Source organism: Neopsephotus bourkii, unplaced genomic scaffold (genome assembly GCF_033783945.1).
Source record: "Neopsephotus bourkii isolate Nb327-2 ecotype Australia unplaced genomic scaffold, CSIRO-AGI_Nbou_v1 NB_1792, whole genome shotgun sequence".
Classification (NCBI taxonomy): Eukaryota; Metazoa; Chordata; class Aves; order Psittaciformes; family Psittacidae; genus Neopsephotus; species Neopsephotus bourkii.
This window is the reverse complement of record NW_026902266.1, coordinates 8,936,542-8,959,462: the sequence shown is the minus strand read 5'-3', so window position 1 is coordinate 8,959,462 and position 22,921 is coordinate 8,936,542. Positions and strand designations below refer to the sequence as shown.

The 22,921-nt window shown below is 37.8% G+C and overlaps 1 protein-coding gene across 2 annotated transcripts in view; it reads right to left on the bottom strand.

Annotated features, from left to right (window-relative positions):
• Positions 1-22,921, bottom strand: part of PLEKHA7 (pleckstrin homology domain containing A7) — a 162,566-nt gene that overhangs the window by 55,627 nt on the left and 84,018 nt on the right. For both annotated transcript variants that reach the window (XM_061380124.1, XM_061380125.1), the window contains exons 4-5: positions 11,952-12,035; positions 4,062-4,173 (exon numbers count right to left, since the gene is read on the bottom strand). In XM_061380124.1, the coding sequence (XP_061236108.1) occupies positions 4,062-4,173; positions 11,952-12,035 (196 nt within the window). The remainder of the gene's footprint in view (positions 1-4,061; positions 4,174-11,951; positions 12,036-22,921) is intronic.

Below are 22,921 nucleotides of genomic sequence, written 5' to 3'. Positions count from 1 at the left end.
TAAAAAAACACACCACCAAAAACCAACCCACAAGACACCCACCTTTTAAAATCATAATCTCTTTCACTGAAAATAATCTCAGTGTTTCACTGATGAATGAACTCATGAATCCTTTTAGTATCTCTAAGAAAACTAGTAAAAAATCCTTTATTTTCACACAGTTAAAACTGAAATGCTCAGAAATTCCTGCTCTTGATATTGAGCATTCATCTACAGTGGCTCTGAACTATGTGTTCTACACTCCAGCTTCAGTCTCACAGAGCTGGCATCATTGCCTGTTTCTCTCAACTATTAAACCCATTCTTTTTTTAATTGTTGTAATCCTGATCAGCTCGTCTTGGAAAGGCACTCGCAACAATCAGCACTGTTGACAATACAATTGCCTCTCTTACACAGAATGCACACAAAACACACTCTCAAAATGTAGAATCAGAGAATAGTTAGGGTTGGAAAGGACCCCAAGATCATCTAGTTCCAACCCCCCTGCCATGGGCAGGGACACCTCAGACTAAACCATGCCACGAAAGATTTCGTCCAGTCTGGCCTTTAACACTGCCAGGGATGGAATATTCACAACCTCCCTGGGTAACCCATTTCCAGTGCCTCACCACCCTTACAGTAAAGAACTTCTTCCTTATATCCAACCTAAACTTGCCCTGTTTAAGTTTTAACCCATTACCCCTTGTCCTATCACTACAGTCCCTAATGAAGAGTCATCCCCTCCAGCATCCTTATAGGCCCCCTTCAGATACTGGAAGGCTGCTATGAGGTCTCCATGCAGCCTTCTCCAGGCTGAACAGCCCCAACTTTCTCAGCCTGTCTTCATATGGGAGTTGCTCCAGTCCCCTGATCATCCTCGTGGCCCTCCTCTGCATTTGTTCCAACAGTTCCACGTCCTTTTTATGTTGAGGACACCAGAACTGCACACAATATTCCAAGTGAGGTCTCACAAGAGCAGAGTAGAGGGGCAGGATCACCTCCTTCAACCTGCTGGTCACTCTCCTTTTGATGCAGCACAGGATACGGTTGGCTTTCTGGGCTGCAAGCACACACTGAAGCTGGCTCATGTTCATTTTCTCATCGACCAGCACCCCCAAGTCCTTCTCTGCAGAGCTGCTCTGAATCTCTTCTCTGCCCAGCCTGTAGCTGTGTCTGGGATTGCTCCGACCCAGGTGTAGGACCTTGCACTCGGCATGGTTAAACTTCATGAGGTTGGCATCAGCCCACCTCACAAGCGTGCCAAGGTCCCTCCGAATGGCATTCCTTCCCTCCAGCATATCAATATATGTAAGTAATAATAAATGCATTACCCTGCTGCTGACTTGGCCAAAGTACTGCGTAGCACAGTAACATTTACAAGTTTCCATTCAGATCATCAGATGCTTTAACAGACTAAATTCTAAACATACCTTACTCTCAAACTGAAACAGATCTTTACTCTTACATATCCTTCATCTGTAATCAATATAAATGGCTTTTAACATGGTTAATAATGTAATTGAATTGGCAATGAACAAGCAGATCTTTGGGACAGACAATAATTGTAGTTTATCAGCCTGTCCTGCTTTTTATTCTCTCAACTCCTCAAATTTCAAAAGGAAGGGTTGACTGCATTGGTATAAAGTCTGCAGACAACTTACTCAGTGTTGGCATCAAAACAGTGAGGCTCACTCCAAAAATCTATGTGCATTTCTGAAGAACAGCCCATTTCAGCTGTCTTATAGAATGAAGTCTTGTATATTTATATGCACATCAATGAAACATGACATTTTGGTAAGTATAACCCTCATTTTGGCTTTTTTCTTGTTCTTTCCAACATACTCTTTTTGTTGTACATGGTACAAGTGACACTTTGACAGAACACATTAATTTCTCTTTCCACAAAATTATTTATTTCAGAAGTTTTATTAAATCCAAATTCAGACTTTGAACACTGCAACAAGCAAGCCAGACATATTCATCTCTTTCATCTTGAACTAAGAATGACAAATCTGCTGTACAGTTGGCAGCTTACCTTCACCCTCCATCCCAAATGGAGAAATTCTTAGCTGTCAACTTTCTGCAGAAGAATCAAGTAGAAAGCCACATACCTGTTCCTGCATTTTCTCATTTGGCACTACTTCAGTGTGCATAGCTCTATATAAAAATCAGTTTGAATTTGGCTGGGATTCCAACACTAATCCTACATGGTTTTGTGATGGCATTTGCAGGGCAAAATTCTGAAAGCATTTAGTAAAAGATAATCATTAGCTGTGGGTAGCTAGAAACGTTTGCCATGACAAACAGAATATGTTTCTAGCTTCGAGATTGTGTCTCAAGTGTGCATCTGGGAACTCAGACTTTGAAAGAATGATTATAGAATTTATGGAAGAAAACATTGAGAAATAGAAAACAAAGCATCTTAAAAATCTACTCTCAATGTGCCAAGAATCAACCTCAAAATGGAGGACACAGGTTATTCACTTTATAGCCTTTGGTTTCATTGCCAGCACACTTCAGTTGAAATTTTGCGTTAGAAATTCAACAGATCTTCCAACTCTACAGAACAACAGGAGTGATTTCAAGCCTGGAAATACATGCAGTGATAAAACAAAGCACATATAAAACAGACATTAGCTCTCCATCTCCATTTCCTTTAGCTGTGCAGTTCCTGTATCTCCAGTGAACTAGCCTTTAGCATATGGGTGACCCTGTAAGTTTTATCCAGCCACCATTTCTGATCTCACTGCTTTGCAAAGCCTGATTGTATTAGTGTAAATATGCTGACAAAGGGAAGCAGAGGGGCAGGTGACAGAGGATGCACACTTTTTGGCAGAAGTGTGACAGTGGAGAAATCCCCAGCTGAAAGTAAAGTATCAGGTCCCCATTAAGTTTGCTGATTTGAAGAGTGAAAAACAAAGCCTTCTGCCTCGAAGGCTGGTTTGGGGGCTTGTTTCTTCAGGCAAAAAAAAAAATCAGAATAAGGAGGATAAATACAGCAAATACAAATGCCCAAGTTCCAGGTACTTTGGTAAGTTCAACTGTTAGAACATGAAAAAGAAATGGATCAAGTAATTTGGGCAACCTACTAAGTTTACTGTTTTCAGTGATAACTTTATCACATTAACTTAAATGATAACTTTAGCACATTAAAGATAAATATCTTCTTGAGATTTGACACGACAACCTTTGTGTTGATCCAACAACCTATACACTTCAGATCTAAGAAAAAATATTTATTTTTTATTTTTAGCTTTTCATAGAATTGTTTTAATCTTCTCCAATATTCACCCAAGCATATCAAAACATTAGATTTTAAGTGATTTCAACTCAATAAAGTATCTTTGCAGCCAATTTGGCAAAGTCCTATCTTCAACCAAATTACTTAACAGGCTTTGCGCTACTGCAGTTAAAAAACAAAACAAAACTGAGAAGTTGAAAAACTGCAGACAAAGTTAAGAAATCTATCTTACTTCTGCTAATTCTTCCAGTATCCAACCCCCTCTTATTCTTACTGTACTGTAACTTATCGCAAGGTCAAAGAAGAATTAAGATAGTTGCTGACACTTCAAGTACAGTGCTTGATTATAGTTTGTGCAATAATAAACACAGGCCTTTGTAAAGATAAATAATAGATTTTTCTATTAATAAAAATTCTATGTGTGAAATTGTTGTTTGCACTGTTCGTGCACTACAGTGATGGCAGAAAGGGATCCAAGCTGTTACTAAAAAGAGGAATAGCAGTAAGATTTCATGGAAAAGTAATAACTGCAAATTATAATTCCTATTATTCTGCAGAACTTTTTGACATATACACTGGACTGTCAAAAGACTTGCTGGAATACTAGTATTACATATACTTACTTCTGTTCTTAAGAAGCCTCACAATAATCACTATTTTTCAAATTGTCATTCAACATTATCATGTGGATACACAGTGCTCCTATACCTCTTCTTTGAGGTAAGTTATTAGACTCCCAGTCTAAGCCCTTAGCCCTATTAAAATTAGGTTTAAAATATTCCTGGATTAAAGTGACTGAAGTTCTATTCACAAAGCTGAAACAATAGCATTTTTCCTTTACCTTAGGGACAGGTTTTGTATCAACAGCAGATGTAGTTACTGCAGTGGATGTTTCACTGACCATGCTTGAAGGTCTTTGGGTTATCTGTTGCTTGGACATAGATGAATTCTGCCTAGAAAACAAACAAAACCAGATAATCAAAAGCACATTGTTTCAAACAGCCATCTTTGCCTTTTCATATTTAAGAATCACAGTCAGCAAATGAATGACAGGCTACACAAACATTTCCCATGCATCCACAACTTCCTTTGTACCACCCCTATTATTTTGATTTCAGTATTTTTCGACCAGATGCTGACAGTGACATTTGATGATTGCCATTTTTCTATGTATCAGGAGGAAAAAACCTGCCAAATCTAACAGAGAATCATGATACAAAAAAACCACTCTGAGAAGATAAGGCTAATGCAGAGAAATGAAATTTTGCCAATTTTGGAGTTTTGGCTGCAAACATGGGAAAGAGCCAGTACTGGGGATGGAAGGATAGGAGTCAGCACTTTGCAATAACAAACTTTTTAGTTATATCAGACTAGCATACTGTTAGATCTTTCACTAACTTCATGTTAGATCTTTAAATCTTCCCAACATATGATTCATACTGAAAAATGAATCATTAAAACACATTTTAAGTGAAATGGCACAATTATTAGCAGGTATTATCAGAAATAAATAACTTCTGAGTCATACGAAGATTTAAGAAACCAGCTCATATGCAGATACCCATTTAAAGCATAGGTGAGATTAATCCTACCATAAGTATCTGTTCAATGTGTAAGAGTTCAGAACATGCCAAAACAGGGATAAACAAAAGTGCAAAATCCTGTGGAATCCCACATGCAGGTTGTGAAGAGAAGCCTCAGCAGCCAAGCTTGACACCTTTTCAACTAAACCCACGGGCAGTATTTTCAAAAATCAGTAACAACATAGTTTAGCGAATTATATGTAAGGAACAAGTAGCAATACAGTCACATCAGAAAAACAAAGCAAATCGACCTATTAAACATCTCTGATTTTCCTTTTCCCATTTCAGCAAGTCACCAAAGCCATTTAATACAGAGTAACTGTAAGCAGTTACCACTCATAAGAACAGAGAAGAACTCGTGACTGTGGTAGCTCAACACAAGGTTTAGCTGAGGACAAGGTGCTTGCCATCACTGCTCTTCCTCAGTTGCAACCTAAACAATTGTGTGTCCAAAAGCTTTTATAGTTGATTTGGTGTCAGGAAAAGCATATTTTTCCATTTGTGACCACAAAGTTTCAATTAAGCTTGCAAGGAAATAACACAACTTTGACCCCATTTCCTTTATGCCTCCCTTATCCGGCACGAATCCCTTCTTTCTAACTTTTATACATAAATCCAAGTCCAAAATAGGAGAACAAGCTACAGCAAGTCCCTAAAATCCCTAGCCAGCCTTCAATGCACAAGAGCTGCATTACATCAGTTTGAGTCAATTTGCCTAACCTTCCATAGACCAAGTCTCCTACTTCAGTGTTTAATCAGCTTTAGGAATATCCAGTTTCAGCAAAAGCCAGATTAAGACACTTCCCATATCTAATGCTGCCTAAGCTATTTCTGTTGATCAACCAGTTTTATTATCTGCTTTTGACTCTGTTCTTACTTGTTCCCTTTCCACTTGTAAACTTCCAAAACAGATAGAAAATGCAGACTTGCAACATGCCCGCATCTTACTTTGCTTTTCTTAATATTTACCATCAAAAAGGTTCCATTTCCCTGCTCAAGGCAACTAAACTGAGAGTAAGAATTTCAATAAGGGAGGAACACTAACAGGGATGTGATAGAGACTTCTAATCTGTTTCAAGATCAATTGAAAGCATTAGATTTTATATCTTTAATAAGGCCACTAGCAATGAGTAGCGAACCTATGAAAACAAAACATAACCAAGGAAAAGGTTTGGGCTTAGAAGACATAAAATTTCTCTTCTTTCCTTAAGGTCTATATTCTTTACAACGTCCACACCACAAACTATTGAGTTTTGTTCCGTAGGACAGTTACAGGATACTGTCCAGATACTCACTGTGGCAAGCAGGGAGGAAAGAAAGTAGTGGGGGGAAGAGGAGAGAGGATTTAACATACATGTCCAGAAAATCTGTAGGCTTTCCAGACAATAGTCTGGTTAAATAATTTTTCTTCCTTTTACACAGTAGCTATTTCAGAGAGAACCAACTGTCTCAGGAAAGACAAAAAAGAACAATAACATTTAAGCTTCAACAAATTTGAATTAATTTTTCTAATAAATTATTTGTATGGGAATTAATATCAGAAGAAAAATAACCCCAGAGGAATGGTTTTAATCTACAAGTTCAACTCTGATTGCACAGATTTTCATTATTCCAAAAGATACTGTTTCACCGTAGATTAAAATACCGCAGCTAAAGAAAAACAGTAAAAAATTTAGAACTGGAGAGGAAGATAAGCTTTATATGTTTTTAACAAGACCATCACTATCAAAACAATCATAATGAAATACAGAACACTAAACTCGATTTCCTAGCATTTGTAATGCTGACATTTAAGCAATTCCTCTTCTAGTTGCTACTGAAAATGACCGCTGCCAATAAATCACACTGTCCTTTTCTAGTAGCATCAAGATTAATGATGAACTTCAAATTCACAAGGGAAAAGACGTTTTTGAAAAAATGTGAGGTTGTTGCCATGTGTAAGAACTCAAATAGTCAGCAAAAGAGACAGCAAGTTCATTGAAAGAGAAAACACATTATTATTTGGCTACGAAACATTTCTGGCAGCCAACACTTGAGATCCAAACTTTCAGTACATGATGTGTAATAGAAAACCCTAAACAATACTGAAGTTAATTTAATTATTTGTATATGCTATTTCAAGGATAAAATAAGATTCGTTGCATGAAATAAAAACATAACAAAACTCAAGAATTCAAGTCTCTTAATTGCTAATTAATATTCTCAGTCTGGTTTTGAAAGCAAATAAAAATATGCACAATTACCTGAAATATCCCAGGATGCTAATGGAGTTAACACTGTTCTGATAGTATTTACAGATTCGTCTTTAAACATAAGTGACTATATATTTGTTCAAATCACTATGACCAATGATGTTTGATAACATCTGTTATCCAACAGCCCATTCTGTCTTTGTCATAGTGATGTTTTCGTCTATTTGCAGGACAGTTTGTTTACTGCCTCCCCCAAGTGTCTGCATACATATGCAAATTGCAGTATGTACATTCAGAGCTCCAGTCCCTTGTAAATATTTTAAAATACTTGAAAATAACACTTTATGTTGTACCACCTGTCAAGCAACATCCTGCTCTACTTAAACAATGCTAGTAAGGCTACAGAAATCATTTACCCCCTAAAATAACTACATGGCCAATATTTGGCTTATTAAAACAAACACTGAACAATGACAACAACAAAAAAGATGTAATACACCAGTAGCCCACAATGAAAACAAAATACAACAGAACACACTCCTTCTCTCTAAAAGATCATAAAGATTAGTTGACTTAGAAGATCCACATTCATACCAGCAACTTAAAAAGTTTATTTTGTTGGAACCACATACAACTCAAAAATATCATGTCTATCTAGTTTTAATTCTAGTAAATCTACTATTCAACTAGATAAAAAAATTATCTGTCCTAGTATTTCTATACATGTAAACATGGCAGATATTTCCTTGGGGGTTGTCTGAGTTTCCTCCATTCTCTCCACCTGATATTTTTGCTGCTATAGTAACCAAATGCAATAGACAAAATAAGACAGCTCTCTCCACAGAGGTGATATACAGGCTTCAGCAGCTGCACAAAACACAAGCAAAAAAGAGGGTAATTCTCATTGGATTAAGCACAAATTTTTTTTTTATCTTATTTTTCTACATTTATGTTAAAATCTTACCTTTTTTAACTTTTAAGTGCTATCTTCTCATTTGCAAACATACTATTACAGATATATGGTAAAGCTTCTAATACACAACTAGGAGTATTTAACAGCAGGTACAATTCAATACATGGCTATAAGTGCCTGCTGTTTCTTTCTGGTATACAATTATTAAAGATCTGTTAGTTAAAGAAAGGTAAGAGAGAAGAAATGTAAACATTACATACACCTAACCTAAGTAACTATCATGGACTTTTCAAAGGAATGCACATGTAACAATGTGGTTAAAGTAAATCTTAACACCTGCCCGGCAGCCTTATCATAGAATCATAGAACAGTTAGGGTTGAAAAGGACAAACAGATCATCTAGTTCCACCCCCTCTGCCATGGGCAAGGACACCTCACACTAAACCATGGCAACCAAGGCTCTGTACAGACTGGCCTTTAACACTGCCAGGGATGGCGCATTCACAGCTTCCTGGGCAACCCAGTCCAGTGCCTCACCACCCTTACAGGAAAGAACTTCTTCCTTATATCCAATCTAAACTTCCCCTGCTGAAGTTTTAACCCCTTACCCCTTGTCCTGTCACTACAGTCCCTAATAAAGAGTCTCCTCCCCAGCATCCTTATAGGCCCCCTTCAGATACTGGAAGGCTGCTATGAGGTCTCCGCGCAGCCTTCTCTTCTCCAGGCTGAACAGCCCCAACTTTCTCAGCCTGTCTTCATACAGGAGGTGCTCCAGTCCCCTGATCATCCTCACGGCCCTCCTCTGGACTTGTTCCAACAGATCCATGTCCTTTTTATGTTGAGGACACCAGAACTGCACACAATACTCCAAGTGAGGTCTCACAGGAGCAGAGTAGAGGGGCAGGATCATCTCCTTCAACCCGCTGGTCATGTTCCTTTTGATGTAGCCCAGTATATGGTTGGCTTTCTGGGCTGCAAGCACACACTGAAGCTGGCTCATGTGCAGTTTCTCATCAACCAACACCCTCAAGTCCTTCTCTGCAGGGCAGAAGATAATGCAGCTCAAGTTACAGATTCCAGGCAATATGCTTTGTTTTCATCCTCCAGTTACAGCGGAGTTAAGGAAATCAGATTTTGGCTTAAAAAAGCAGAATGTATGTGATATTTAAAAAGGGAAATGCCTTAGGAAAAACAGTAGTGAAATACAGTCTCAGCCTTCATCCAGTTGTCATTTGATCAAGCGAAGCAAGGGCATCTGGTTCACAACAGACTCATAATCAAGCTAAAATTACATCATTTATTGGTATCATTTTCCAAAACTTCTTTTCAAATCTTTTTGACAGAAGATTGCTTCCTGGATAACAAATGGCCACAGCACTCCACACATCTGTCATTTCTAATTACTGTAAATTACTTTTCAGATGTTAAATGTTTCCTTTCAATAGATAAGTTTGTTGCAGCCTGAATAAGTTTGTGCTTACGCCCCCCCCACCACTAATTCCCAGTCAATATCTGGTGACTACTCCTGGATTTGCCAGTAATCATAAATTAGAATCAACTTGTAAGATCACAACCGCACTGAAGAACAAATTGCCTTTTATGAAACCCTGCTACTTCAGAGAGGATTCTTTATCTGTAAAACAAAAGTACACTTGGTCAAAAGGATCCCATGATGGAAAGTTTCTACAGACCTTGTAAATCCAGAGACTATCCTTCCAACCGTGTTCTGTTTGTGAAAGTTATTTCATCACGAGGTATGATCTGCAACACTGATTCCAAACTAATACACAATCCATACAAACACACACCACCATCAATTCCATACAAATCCCTGATGCCTGAGGGAAAATAACTCAAAACATGGCATAACTCCATTACAGTTCCTGGGCCTAAAGACAGGGGGGTGCTAATAGATCCTTTGATTTCAGCAGACATCCACAATACGTCAACAGTGTCATTTGACAGGAATTCAGATATGACTGTGATGAACAGCACTAGTGTAAATCCCACACTGTCGCATAAAAGCAGTACAAAATTTAGGAAAACAGCATCCCACACACTTGAAAATGACACCTTTAAAGCAGTTTTAACTGATATATTAAAACCACCTAATTTTAAAAACACTCTGTATGTACTTCAGGCCAATAATAAAGCTTAGAAAAATGTTCTTCCAATAACTGCTTCCTGAGTAGTCACTATACACATACTCCTCTCTATATCCTTTCACCCATTCCCTCTTCTTTTAGAATAAAACCAATTGTCTATATTAATCTTACTACATTGTAAGATTTTTCCTGCTTTTGATACCATCTCAGTATGAGTAACTGAAGTCTAGAGATGACAAGTTGTGCCCATTCATCTGACTGCCCTCCAAATAAACACCTTCATTTCTCTTCAAAAAAACATTCTACCATACACAAAAAGCCACTCAAACCATGTCATCACCAGCATGTTGTTCTTTCAGTTCTGCCTGTAATATTTTATCTGCTACTAAGATTACAAAAGCAGAAACAGCCTAGGGAAGTATGGCAAACCCAAGGAGGCACTCAAAGGAGTTCTAGCTAAACACCTGTTTTTCCTTACACATGTACAAATCTTCTTTGTATTAAACTTGATTGGAGCTTTACAACAGAGTATTTTAAAAAATCAATTTAACAGGTGGAAGCTGGAACATGGATTCACAGTGGCTGTTGTCCAGACTGCCTTTGAGATTTGCTCCATTCCAAGATACCTGTTCTCCTCACTAAATGAATTGGAGCAGCTCGTTTGGATACCCGTCATGAGGCAAAACCCTCAGAGCAGCAAGCCACCTGCATACCATGTAGCTGTCCCACAGTCTTTGTGCAAAGGCCTCTTCAATACACTGCAAAATATGTTCAACATCCTATATCATGCTGGTTTGCAGCAGGTGCCTTAATATAGCACTGGCCCTTGGACTTGTTTTGGGCTTGGGAAAGGGCAGTTCAGCGTCTCAAGGCTGTTCCAGAACCTCTGAGCAGAGACCTATACAGTCATGCTCTACTTTCCTCTCAAAGTCCACAAGAGAAGACATTGTCCTCAGTCTCCTGGAAGTCTTGCATGCTCCTTCTCTGGGCCTTGTTTCTCTTGATTTTACAGTGTTTTAAATCAAATGTTAAGCAAATTAGATGTCACGTGATTTGAAACATAAAGCATTACGAATTCTATGGTCAGCCATAGAAACCACCAATCCAGGCCACCACAGCCTGATGCCAGCCTCTGTGACACATGAAGGGCTGGAGGCTGCTTAAACAGAGTTGGAAGATTAGGCTGGAAAAGGAAAAGCTATCTGGTGTTGTCCCATTCTCTTGCCGTTTGGAGTGGTTTTAGAAGTAATGTAAAACTCTCCTAGACTCCATCTAGGGAAGATATCCAGTCATCCCATCACAGAAGGGATTATAGGAGCAATCTAGCATGCAGCAAGGATGACAGGAGTAGGCAGGGAGTGATCCAGTAAACCAATAAAATGCCCAGATCACCACTTTGAACATACGCATTTTTTTTTTTTTTTTTTGAATCAGACAATCAAGGTAAAATGTGCTGGAAATCCACGGATGTTATTGCATTGCTCTAGAATAAATTGAAAAATGCCTAATCAACCTTTATTTTATTTGTTTTTATAAATATCAGCCCAAGTTAGGAAATGTAGAAAACCTAAAGAAACCCATGGAATTACAATGAAACAAGTAATATCTTGTGCATTTCAATGTCAGTACAAACCTACCAGTTTGTTCTAACGACACTTTATGTTCTGTATGTCTGATATTTCTATAAGGCTAAAGCAGCATTGCTTAAGTATTCTATCTATATTGTCTTTTTTGCTTGTTTATTGGGGAGTGGGGGTTGTTTGGTTTTGTTTTAAGATCTGGTAAAGCTTTTCTCTCAAGCTCTAACATGGAACAGCGCTAAAATAAAAAACATCACAGTGAGAAGTAAATTTTTAAGCATAAACTGTATGAATGATATTTTTTCTACAAAAGGAAGAACTGTGAAACTACTAAACTACAGCAGGTAAAACTACTTACTCTTCTTGCAAAATAAATTCAATATTTTCTGGAGAAACCTGTCCTGTCACAGGATGTCTAAATGACGTGGTCTGCTGATTATGGCTGGAATGAAAAAAAAAAAGAAAAACAAAAAGAAAAAAGAAATTAATATTGCTAAATATGGCAAAATATATCAATGATCTCTAAAAGGAAGAACTTTTTACATTGAAGCTTTGCTGCTGCTACTCCAGAAATGAAACATATTTCTGATGTACTTTTAAGAAACGTTTTCAGCTCCTTCCTGCATTCTTGTTGACTTTGTCAATGACACATTGTACCATTTAATTATTAAACAGGTTAATGTTTTTAAAGAAAGCTAGTTGCAATCCTTAGGGAGACACAGTTGAATTTATGATTATCTACATCTGACGGTTGGCAAATTATCTAAACATAACATAGAAATTACACCACATAAATGACTGATTTGTTCTTCTGTAAATGTCACAGACTAGAACCAGTAAAATGATTAAAAATGTCACTTGACATTTTACACAATTTGTAATATTTAATAAGATCACTGACAGATTTTGTAGAAGCCATTTGTTGCATGCTTTTTTTTTTTCCTCTAGTATGGCATTTTTTCAATGTTATTTCCCTTACACCTGAATGAAGAGGTTTATATAACCTTAGCCTTTCAGCTGCATGGCAAACTGTCCCTTCAGAGTACTATCTAGATGTTTTGCAACACTCAGTGAAATAGTGCTATCCATTAAAGACAATTACTGTATCCATATAACTGCACTCATATAATGCAAAAATACAGAGTGAAGAAAGTTTATTTCAAGATAAACTGATAGTCTTCCCTCCTCTCCAAAGTCAATCATTTCAATTAATTGTATAGAGAACACAAGACAATTTCTAGATTCTCATATGTCATAAGCCCTTTGTTATGCAGGCCTGTCAAAAGAAACATCTATGAAAACCCATAAAAATCACAAATTTTAAAGAAATAAGAAACCAAAGTTCTTACTTTGGCTAGAATTAGAAAGGTCGTGGCTGACATGCAGTTAAAGAGACTTAGAATTACACAAAGTAAAGAACCAAGAGCTCACTTATTGAAGGTTCTGATTTTTTATGGGTTTAGTTGACAATAGTTAGGTAAACAACATCCAAAACTAGAATTCACATCAAATGCAGAAAAACGTTATTGAGTATATTCAGAAAACAAACATAATAAGACCTCAAATATCCAAAAATGAACATGTCCTCTTTTTTTTTTAGAGAAGATTCGGGTTTAACTGTCAACACTGCAGGATATTTTTGGGTTTCAAAGTAATGAAATTCCAAAGCAATAACACTTTCAGTAAAGGACAGCTAAAAATCAAACAGCTCATGCATCCATAACATTCAAATGTAAATAGTTCAGAACATGCCTTGACTTAAAAAAGCAAACACAACCTAGCAAAACACACCACCAAAAGCAACCACCCAATGCAATAAACACACACCCCTCCAAAAACACCCTCTCCAAAATAAAACAAATAAAAAAAACCCACCAGAAAAATCAAACAAACCAGAATCAAATCCACAAATCGCTCACATGAAGTCCCACTTACACCATGAATGGCAGAGGATGTTTTCTGTGTTATGAACTTCTCACCCCTTTTTCCAATATGCTTTGCTATGGGATGTTGTATATAAGGGACCAAACATTTTCAATAACAAACTGAAAGCTGTGACAACTTATGTTACATCGAAAGGACTTTTTCCAGCCTCACCTATTGCAAAAATCCTAACCCTACAGCCACAAAAAACTGTGAACAAGATGATGATGCCTTGGCTTCGCAAGCGAAGATTTCAGAAGGGCTTTTAACCACGCTTACTACAAGCACGACGACCAAGGGCAAGTGGGATATGCAAATCTGGTTGGAAAAAAGGCGCTTAGGCAATCAGGAAGTGTCCGACCAGGACTGTCATCTCCTGAGCGATCTCGATCTACCCATGCACTGGTCCACCCGCATGCAAGGTTGGATCTGCAGCTTCCCATGTACCTTGTCACCTACCATTTTGACCCTCGCCTGTCCATACAGACAAGTGAGAGTGAGCCCTTCCAGCCTGCGCAGTGGATTTTTAGGTGAAGCAAAGCTTGCGCAGAACTGGCCCCACCCTTTACACCTGAGATTTAACTGGCACAGCCTAGTTAGCTAGTACTGTGACAGTGAAGTCCACAGGTCGTAGGTTTTGTAAGAACAAGATGTCATTTCATTAACTACCCCATGGCACCAGCAACAGCGTTCACTCCCTATGTTGATGAGAACTGACCTCTGCTACAGAAGTGGGTTAATGAAGTCCCTTTGCAGTTTCTAACTCTTCAGTTTTCCTTTGAAATCAGAGTTCAGGGGAAAGTATTTCCATTAAGCCTGCAGTGTAACATGTACAAAGCAACCATCATCTTTTTCTCACAAAAGGACTGAGGAGTATTGTTTTCTAAACAAGCACTTGTATCTGAGTTCATATTCAAATTTTGGGTTTACATCCAAAGAAACAAACAGAAACTTGAAGATGTTTTCAAAGAAAATAATACATAGGTATAAAAATAACATTTATCACACAGTCCCATTTTAAGCTGAAAGACTTTCCTTTCAAATCAGGACTGAAGCAGTCTGTTTAACCTCTGATATTTAGGCCAGGAGTACTAACTAAAATGCAGATACATTGTTAGCTTTAAAAAAAGAAAGCACCTTGTCAGCTTTATTCTCTAGAGGCAAACAGTCAACAAGCTCTCATCTGAAGGCTTCTGGTCTTTAACAACTCACTCTTCAGTTAGACTAAGAAAAGGGATTATATTCCAGAAGTCACAGGTTATTTAGGAAATTAAGTTACCCATTATACCACACTAGCACTTTTACAAATGTTTTATTTCCCATGAAATAAATTCACCAAGCCTTCCAAAGGTGAATTAGTCCTGTTGCTGGAATTAAAGAGCAAGTCCATTACCAACAGACTGAACATTACTTGCCAAAAATAAAAGTCACAGCTGGAAAGCAAAAATTTCTTCAATATCTGAACAACTGCATTTTGGGACAAGTTTTGCACTTTGAATAGTAAGAGCAGTGAAACAGAAGGATAATTCCTTTACTACATAAAATGCACATGGCGATTCCCAGCCAAGGAGAAGGCATACAAAACCAAAACTTCCTGCAAATCTGCAGCTTCAACACTTAGGACTTGACTGGGAAGACAGAAATTAAACCACTGCCACTAACAGTGTTGCAGACACATAGTGGTTTGTTTGGACTTGAAAAGTGAGAGTTTAAGTGTTTTGCCTCATAGGATTGATTAAGAATAAGCAATACCATTTAAAACAATCTATGTAACAGATGGCTAACACCCTGCAACAAGGAAGCAGGGAGACTTTTGTCTACGATGAGAGCAGTCAAACACAGAAGAGGTCGCCTAGCAAGACTGTGGAAAAAATCCGAAACATGGCCAGGTAAGACCCTGAGCAACTGAATCGAGCTTTTTAAGTTGGTTCCAACTTTAAGTTGCCCCAGCTGTGACCAGGAGTGGCTGGGTCAAATGGGGCCAGAGGTTCTTTCCAACTTAAACTATTCTGTTCTGTCCTTCTCTGCTGCTCCCTCCATCCTTCTCTGCAAATATAATTTAAATCTTAAAATACCTTTGAAGCCTTCCCAGTATTTAAATAGACATATTCTGAGAATATCAGTAGTACCTCGTTTTGATCAGAACAAGAGAAACTGTAATATTAGACTTACAGATTTAGATTTTGGGTTTTGTTGTTTTCATATCCTTTAAGTATTTGCTTCACAATAACACCTGCTTACACAAAAATAATTACAATAATGTCTCCAGTGGTAGTGACCTAGTAAACTTCTTGCAGTGAAAGTTCTCCTTCCTTCAAGCACAAAGCAAGACAAGACTTAGTCCAGTTGTTTTCCAGACACATCAGCCAATCAAGCCTCTCAGTAGTTCCTCCAAATAGCAACTGCTGAATGTGTTTCTATTGTCCAGAAATCCACCACTTATAACAGGCACAATAAATGAGCCTTAATAAAAGGACACAATGTGCTGCTTTACTCCTCATGCCCCCTTTTTTTTTAATCTCCCACTAGATCAAACAAAACTGGGAAAGCTTATGGTGCTTCATCATGTAAATTATGAACACTGTGTAACTTGTATCGGTACACCACCACACGTGTGAAATGCCAAGCTAATTTTTCTGGTAAAACTATGAATTTTCTGTGTGATAAATTATGACATTTTCCGTAGTAATCATATTTTAATTTTAACAGTTTTGTATTACTCTGATTTTGTATAATTATTAATTAACTTAGCCACCAAGGCAAAACAAGTATGAAAACATCAACAATTCATGCAAAAATCACATCCACTAGCATCTACCACTACCATCATTATTAAATTACATTATAGACCATTTAAAAGTACTTCTGAATTTCAAAATCACAGAACACCATTTTCCAAGGCTTGCTCTTGGTTTGTGTCTTGGGTTCAGCAGTAGCAGTCATTTTTTCTCCTTAGTAGCTGGTGCAGTGCTGTGTTTTTTACTTTTGGCCTGGGAACAGTACTGATAACACCGATGTTTTTAGTTGTTGCTCAGTAATGTTTACTCTGACCAAGGACTCTGTGAGCCTCATGCTCTGCCAGGGAGGAGAGGAAGCCAGGAGGAAGCACAGACAGGACACCTGACTCAAACTAGCCAAAGAGGTATTCCATACCACAGCACGTCATGTTCAGGATGTAACTGAGAATTACCTGGAAGGGCTAGTTTACTGTTTGGTCGGGCTGGGTATCGATGGGTATTGTATTCTCTTCCCTTGTTATTTCCCTTACCATTATTATTATTGGTGGCACCAGTAGTGGTTCGTGTTATACTTTAGTTACTGGGCTGTTCTTATCTCAACCCATGGGAGTTACATTCTTTCGATTCTCCTCCCCCTCCCTCTGGGGACTGAGCAAGAGGGCTGCGTGGCTGACTTATGGCCTGGGCTTAAATCATGACAGTTTATAATAGTTAAGACTCAGACTTTTCATAACAGAGTCACAGTTCAAACACCAGATCTTTCTCATTAGATATTACAAGACAAATTCTACCATTTCACAGCATGCGTACACAACATTTACAAACGTAAGTGTGGGCAGTCACCCACTGCTTTAAGACCAATGTACTATGGCAGTTTAGAAAGACTCTAGACCTTCAAGATGTGAACAGTGTTATCTGGCTAACATTAGCCACATGTGAAAGCATGCTGTTGGAGTACCTAATGTAATTTTTTAAGTTGGCCCTGGGTTCAGGAGGTGAAACCAGATAACCTTACAAAGTGGATGATTACTCCTGTTGGGTGGATGGGAGTGATGGTATGATAACACCTTTCTGCTCACCATCAGCACGTATCCTAAAACATTTCTCAAGTGTTGATTAAGCAAGTCTGCAAATTTTACATTGCCAATCCTTTGCTTGTACTAACCTAACCTACAATATGATGAAATTTAAGTGATTTAAGCACAGGAAAACTACACAATTACAATCTAGTCTCCATTCTTACAGTGCAATTGACACAGGCAGGCACTTTTAACTGCATGGAACCTTTTGCAGAACTCCTAATTAACATGACTCTAACATGACTTCACCTATTCAGGGGGTTGTGGTTTTTTTCTCTCTTTTTTTTTTTTTTTATTTCATTTTGTATTCAAGTCAAAGCCAAGTTTTAATAATTAACTTTGGGACATGACTGATGCTGATGACCTTTCATTTGAAGTCAAGCAAGTTTATAGATTGCCTCTAGAGTAATCTACATGCCCAGGCAGATGAAGTTGAAATGTACAAATCAACTACTGATCGAATCTACATCACATTAACAAATCTATAGTTGCAAGAAAAATTCATGTTGTCATTGGACAGACTGTTCTATAAGTTATTATAAGCCTTTTATAGAGTACTTATTTTCCACATAGGTTGATGTTTTTACACTTACCTGCAAGACCAGATAAGTGTGAACACCTTTATATTGAATTCCCCATTGATGATAGTTGTGCAGGAGCACCCACACTTCTACGGGGAGTTACTGGTGTAAAAGTAGAACACATACAGTGAACTGCTGTTCAACCAGGAAATTGTCATTCCAAACAGGAGAAAGTGCTTGTATCCAACCAGGCAAACAGCCAGGCATACTATGCTTTATTTCATAACATATTTCTGAAATATATCAGTAGCTTCCAAATAGTTCCAGCATTGCCTTCTGAATAACTTTTAGATACTTGCTTTCAGAATTGGCTAGAAAGAATATCAATGAGTAGTCCAACAAAATCAGTGCCATCGAAGTTCTGCAAATAATGCTATTAGAAGAAAAATGCAGTGTAATACAGATATAATTTAGAAGAATTGACAACAAAACCAAAAAATTGTATTACGCAAGCAATAGCGCCACTTCAAGCTGGAAGCACACAAAACCCCATCTTCTCAAGATACTAAACATTATCCCCATTTCAAAATAATAGAGTGTTGCCTCAGAATTTCAGTAAAATCCTTGCTGCACTGTAATCAGTGTCTGGGAGACCTTCTTAAGGCCAAAATTTTAGCCCTTTATACAGTGTTTTAACCTATAAACTACTGCATGAGAATCACAAAGTGATTCTTTCAAATCTCACGTCCTCCTTAGGCCATCACCCTGAGAATTCACAAGTGTTTAGTTATTTAGTGAGAATACAATTCTGTAACTATCTTGAGCAGCAATGTCTGTGACTACAATCAGTCAACACAAGAGCCTGTGCTTATACAGACAGCTAAGGGGACAGCTGGCATGACATCAGATTAGATCGTAAACTGACAGTCATGCTCTCACATAGCATCCTTCCTTCTACCTAGCTCACTTATGATAAGGTAAAAAATGAACTGCAAGTTTCCTTGGAACTAAGTCAATTTTTTTTTCCTGTCTTAATGAACTACCAAAAAAAATTATACTACCCAATAGTAATATTGGCAGGAAAGGGTTTGTTGTTAATGAACATCCTTGTTAGAACAGATCTAATAAATCAATGGTAAGCTAATATGAAAAATGCCACAGAATCACTACAGAGATATTCCATCACTAAAAGAACAGATATAAAGATGAATATACTATCATCACAGGATCATCACAGATTTCCATAAGTAATACAGGCTGAAGCCATCTACTTATTCTCAATTCCTTTTGATGCATATCAGGAGGCATCATCAGGTTTTTAGTAATTCACAAAAAACACATTCAAGTAACTTGAAATTAAGGAAGTGTGCTAAGGTTTTAAAGACAAGGAACTCCTTAGAAAACATTCCTGAAAAGTGAAATTTGATTCTATTTCCTTACTCCTGCGGTTTTAGGAAAATTACAGGCTCTGCCTTCAAAATTGAAAATTAAATCTAAAAATTCTCTGATCACAGAAAAATAGAATTATAAAGGTAAATCCTCACATTATTATATCACATCATCTTAATTCAGGCTTCGAACTCACTTAAGACTGTTCCTTTCTTTCCCACTAAAGTATTTAAAGATTGTCAGATAATTCTCCATCAAACTCCAAAATAAAATCTAGTACCTTTAAAGCTATCTATCTAAATTAATTTGTAACTTTGTTACCTAACAAAAGCAATCTTTTAGAGACAATGAAACATCACTAATGTCACAACGTGAACAGCAGACTCCATCAATTGTACATTCCTTACAGGTAGCATGTGAACATCTAAGCCAAAGCTTAAAGTCTGAAATGGAAATAGGAGTAGATCCAACAGCAAAATACAGGCATCTGTGATATGAACATATATTTGTATACACTCATATATATACTCATATATGCATATATGATGTGTGTATATATGTATATATTTACACACATACATACACACACACCACACACCCCCCCTCTCGTGTCCAATGCTGGCACAGATATTTCAGCAATAACTGTGACTTCTATAGGATTAAAGGGTTGGGACAAATGGTCCCAGCAGTCCAACTTCATGCAGCAACTCTGAAAACAGATGCTCACGTAGAAAGTAAGCTTGTTTTTTTAATCAAACATTTTGGGAAGTATGGGGGTATTTGATTTTCCACTGGGGGTCAATGTTATGACAGGAAAGCAGCAACTTAACTTTTTCACTACTCAGTTTTGTACTACACATAAAGCAGCATTTGCCCTAAAGCCATTCACACAAAAGAACTATGTAAACCTAATGTAACCACCTTACAGCAGCAGAGTTGCAGAACAGTTAGACGTGAAATGCTGCTATAAACCAATCCCGCCACAAGGCAACAACATACAGAGAGCAACACGTGACATTACTTATTTCTTCTGGATCTGCTACACAAACTAAATTAATAAATTCACTAACAACAAAAAAAGTAATGATTCCATCCCTGGCAGTGTTCAGGGCCAGGCTGGACAGAGCCTTGGGCGACATGGTCTAGGGTGAGGCATCCCTGCCCATGGAAGCAGGGTTGGAACTAGATATCTTAAAAGTCCTTTACAACCCTAATTATTCTATGATATCAGTAAGTAATATGATTAAAACACCCTGGGTAAAAGTAGTATGCCCTTAAATTCCAATGTCAACCGCAATTTAACGAGTTTGGTGAGGAAGCAGTAGAACAGGGATTGCCATATAAACATAGTATTCTGGGAAAAGTACTTAGGGGAAGCTTTAAACAAAAAAAAAAGTATTTCTCTCAATTTTTAAGCCATAACAAAACTGTTCAAAATAAAAGAGATATTCATATGCATAGTATCTAAAATTCCCAACAGACACTGAATTCCCCCAGCAGTCCTACTTGAACACATTTTACTTTGCTGCAAAGACTTACATAATAATAGACACTATAAGCCACATTGTTCTAAACATGAAAACAAAGTCAAGTTTTCCAGCATTCAGCTTTCATCTAAGTAACGAGCCATACAGTGAAGAAAGTTGAAACAATTTAGCACAACATCTATGAAAACTGAATAAAACAGCTTCCAAAAAACTTTATTCCTCTGCCATGTAAGACATATAGCCTCAAAATATTTCCTCTTCATCGGCTTTTTAATGATGAAGACAGACTTCAGCTTCTTAAGACAAACACACTTCTGATGCATAGTAAGAAAAAGTGATTATCAGAGGACAATACTGCAGACTGAACCTTGCTGTGTGGTGTGCCCTTGGACAATATGGAAACACACTACCCCTTTCCCTAAAATTGAAATGTTTTATCTACAACCTGTACCATGGGAATGAAGCTTTCATCAAATACCATTTTCTTACAAAATCACATGTGGCTAGAACAGAATTTAAGAATTACAGCTGGTATCCATCAAGTTCTCTCAGGTCTACAGTCTAGAATACCTGATTTCAAACCTCCTTGTACTGGAAACACATCATCAAACTGAAGCAAATTCAACATAGGGGCACCAAGACAGTCAGGAGTGCTGAGGAGAGGCTGAAAGAGCCAGCTTTTCTTGGCCTGGAGAAAGAACAGCTTCAGGGCGACCCACCGGCAGCCTCCGGCAAGGAGGTAATCAAGAAGTCTCTTCATAGTAGTGCACAATGGGAATACAAGAGAGAACAGGCACAAATGAAAGAGGAGAACTTCAGACTGCATGTAGGAGAAAGTTTTTCACCCTGAGGATGTGAAGATATATCATGAGGATGGTAAAGTACTGGAACAGATTGCCCAGGGAGGTTGTGTAGTCTCCACAATGTTTTCAACACCTGAGGGAGAAAGACTTGAGCAATCCTGTCTGACCTCACTACCAACCTTGCATTGAGCAGCAGCACTAAAGACCTCCTCAGGTCTCACCCAAACCAAATTGTCCTATTACCATAAGGTTGGGTATAGTTCCTGTTTCTACCACAAAGTGAAAAAACAAAAAACAACCAAAAAAAACCCAAAAACCCATGCAATCAAAACACACACACACAAAAGTTTCACAGAATAGAATAATGCAAAAACTCCACATCACGTAGGGAGAAAACCTCAAAATAGCATTACATTAAAACCTGGTTTCTTCTTTCAACCTTTAATAACACCACGAATTAGCTTTATCACCAAATAATTAAATCCAAAGTTTACATTTTACTAATAAGTATTCCATGAAAGAAGAGAATTTATGTAGCCTGAGTTCCTGTGGCTATGTGCTTCTTATCTTACAGGACACGTGTTCCTACCAATGCGTTTCTTTTAGTTAAGGTCATTCAAAACAGGCATGGGTCTGTCTCAGTCCCTCTCTAGCCCTCCTCATACCCTCTACTGCTTCACAGTGCTGTTGAGGTACTGACTGTAATCCTTCAGACACCAGGACAAAAAATAAACAAGGACATTAGTATCATATTTCCTAAAGTAGAGTTTAATATGAAGAAATCACAATTCCCACAGCGCACACCTATTCTTGTGGGTTGGCTGTTCACGTTTACTGGCACACATGCTAATAAAAGTTCCTTCATTACTAACTAAATGTCTCAGCCTATCTTATGGTCGATTCTGGAACGCTTCAAAATCTATTCATATACAGCTTAAGCCAGGAAAAAAAAAAACAAAAAAAAAGCAACAAAGTTATTTCCTTTGGCTTGTTTGATTCCTCACAGTTCAAGAGGAGTTTCTGCTTCCCCAGTCTCGTTCAGTTCACTATATTGGATAAAAAATGATGCATCTCCTCCAAATTTAAATGCATTTGTAAAACATTTTTTCTCATTAAATCTTCATATAAAATGGACTACGGTACTCCTGAAAGGCACACAACATCAAGCTTTTGCTTGAAAAGACTAGCAATACAAGATCATCTTGCCTAGAGCAACAAGTATAAATTAACAGACTCTTCAGAGCTTTGAATTACACACCTACTGGTTTCTTTCCTTTCCAAAGAAGCCCAGCACATACAGCACTGGAATACTGACACATACGAAAACCATGATGCTAGCATCAGTTCACAGAACGCTGATGTCAGGCCAACCCAGAGCCAAATTTAAG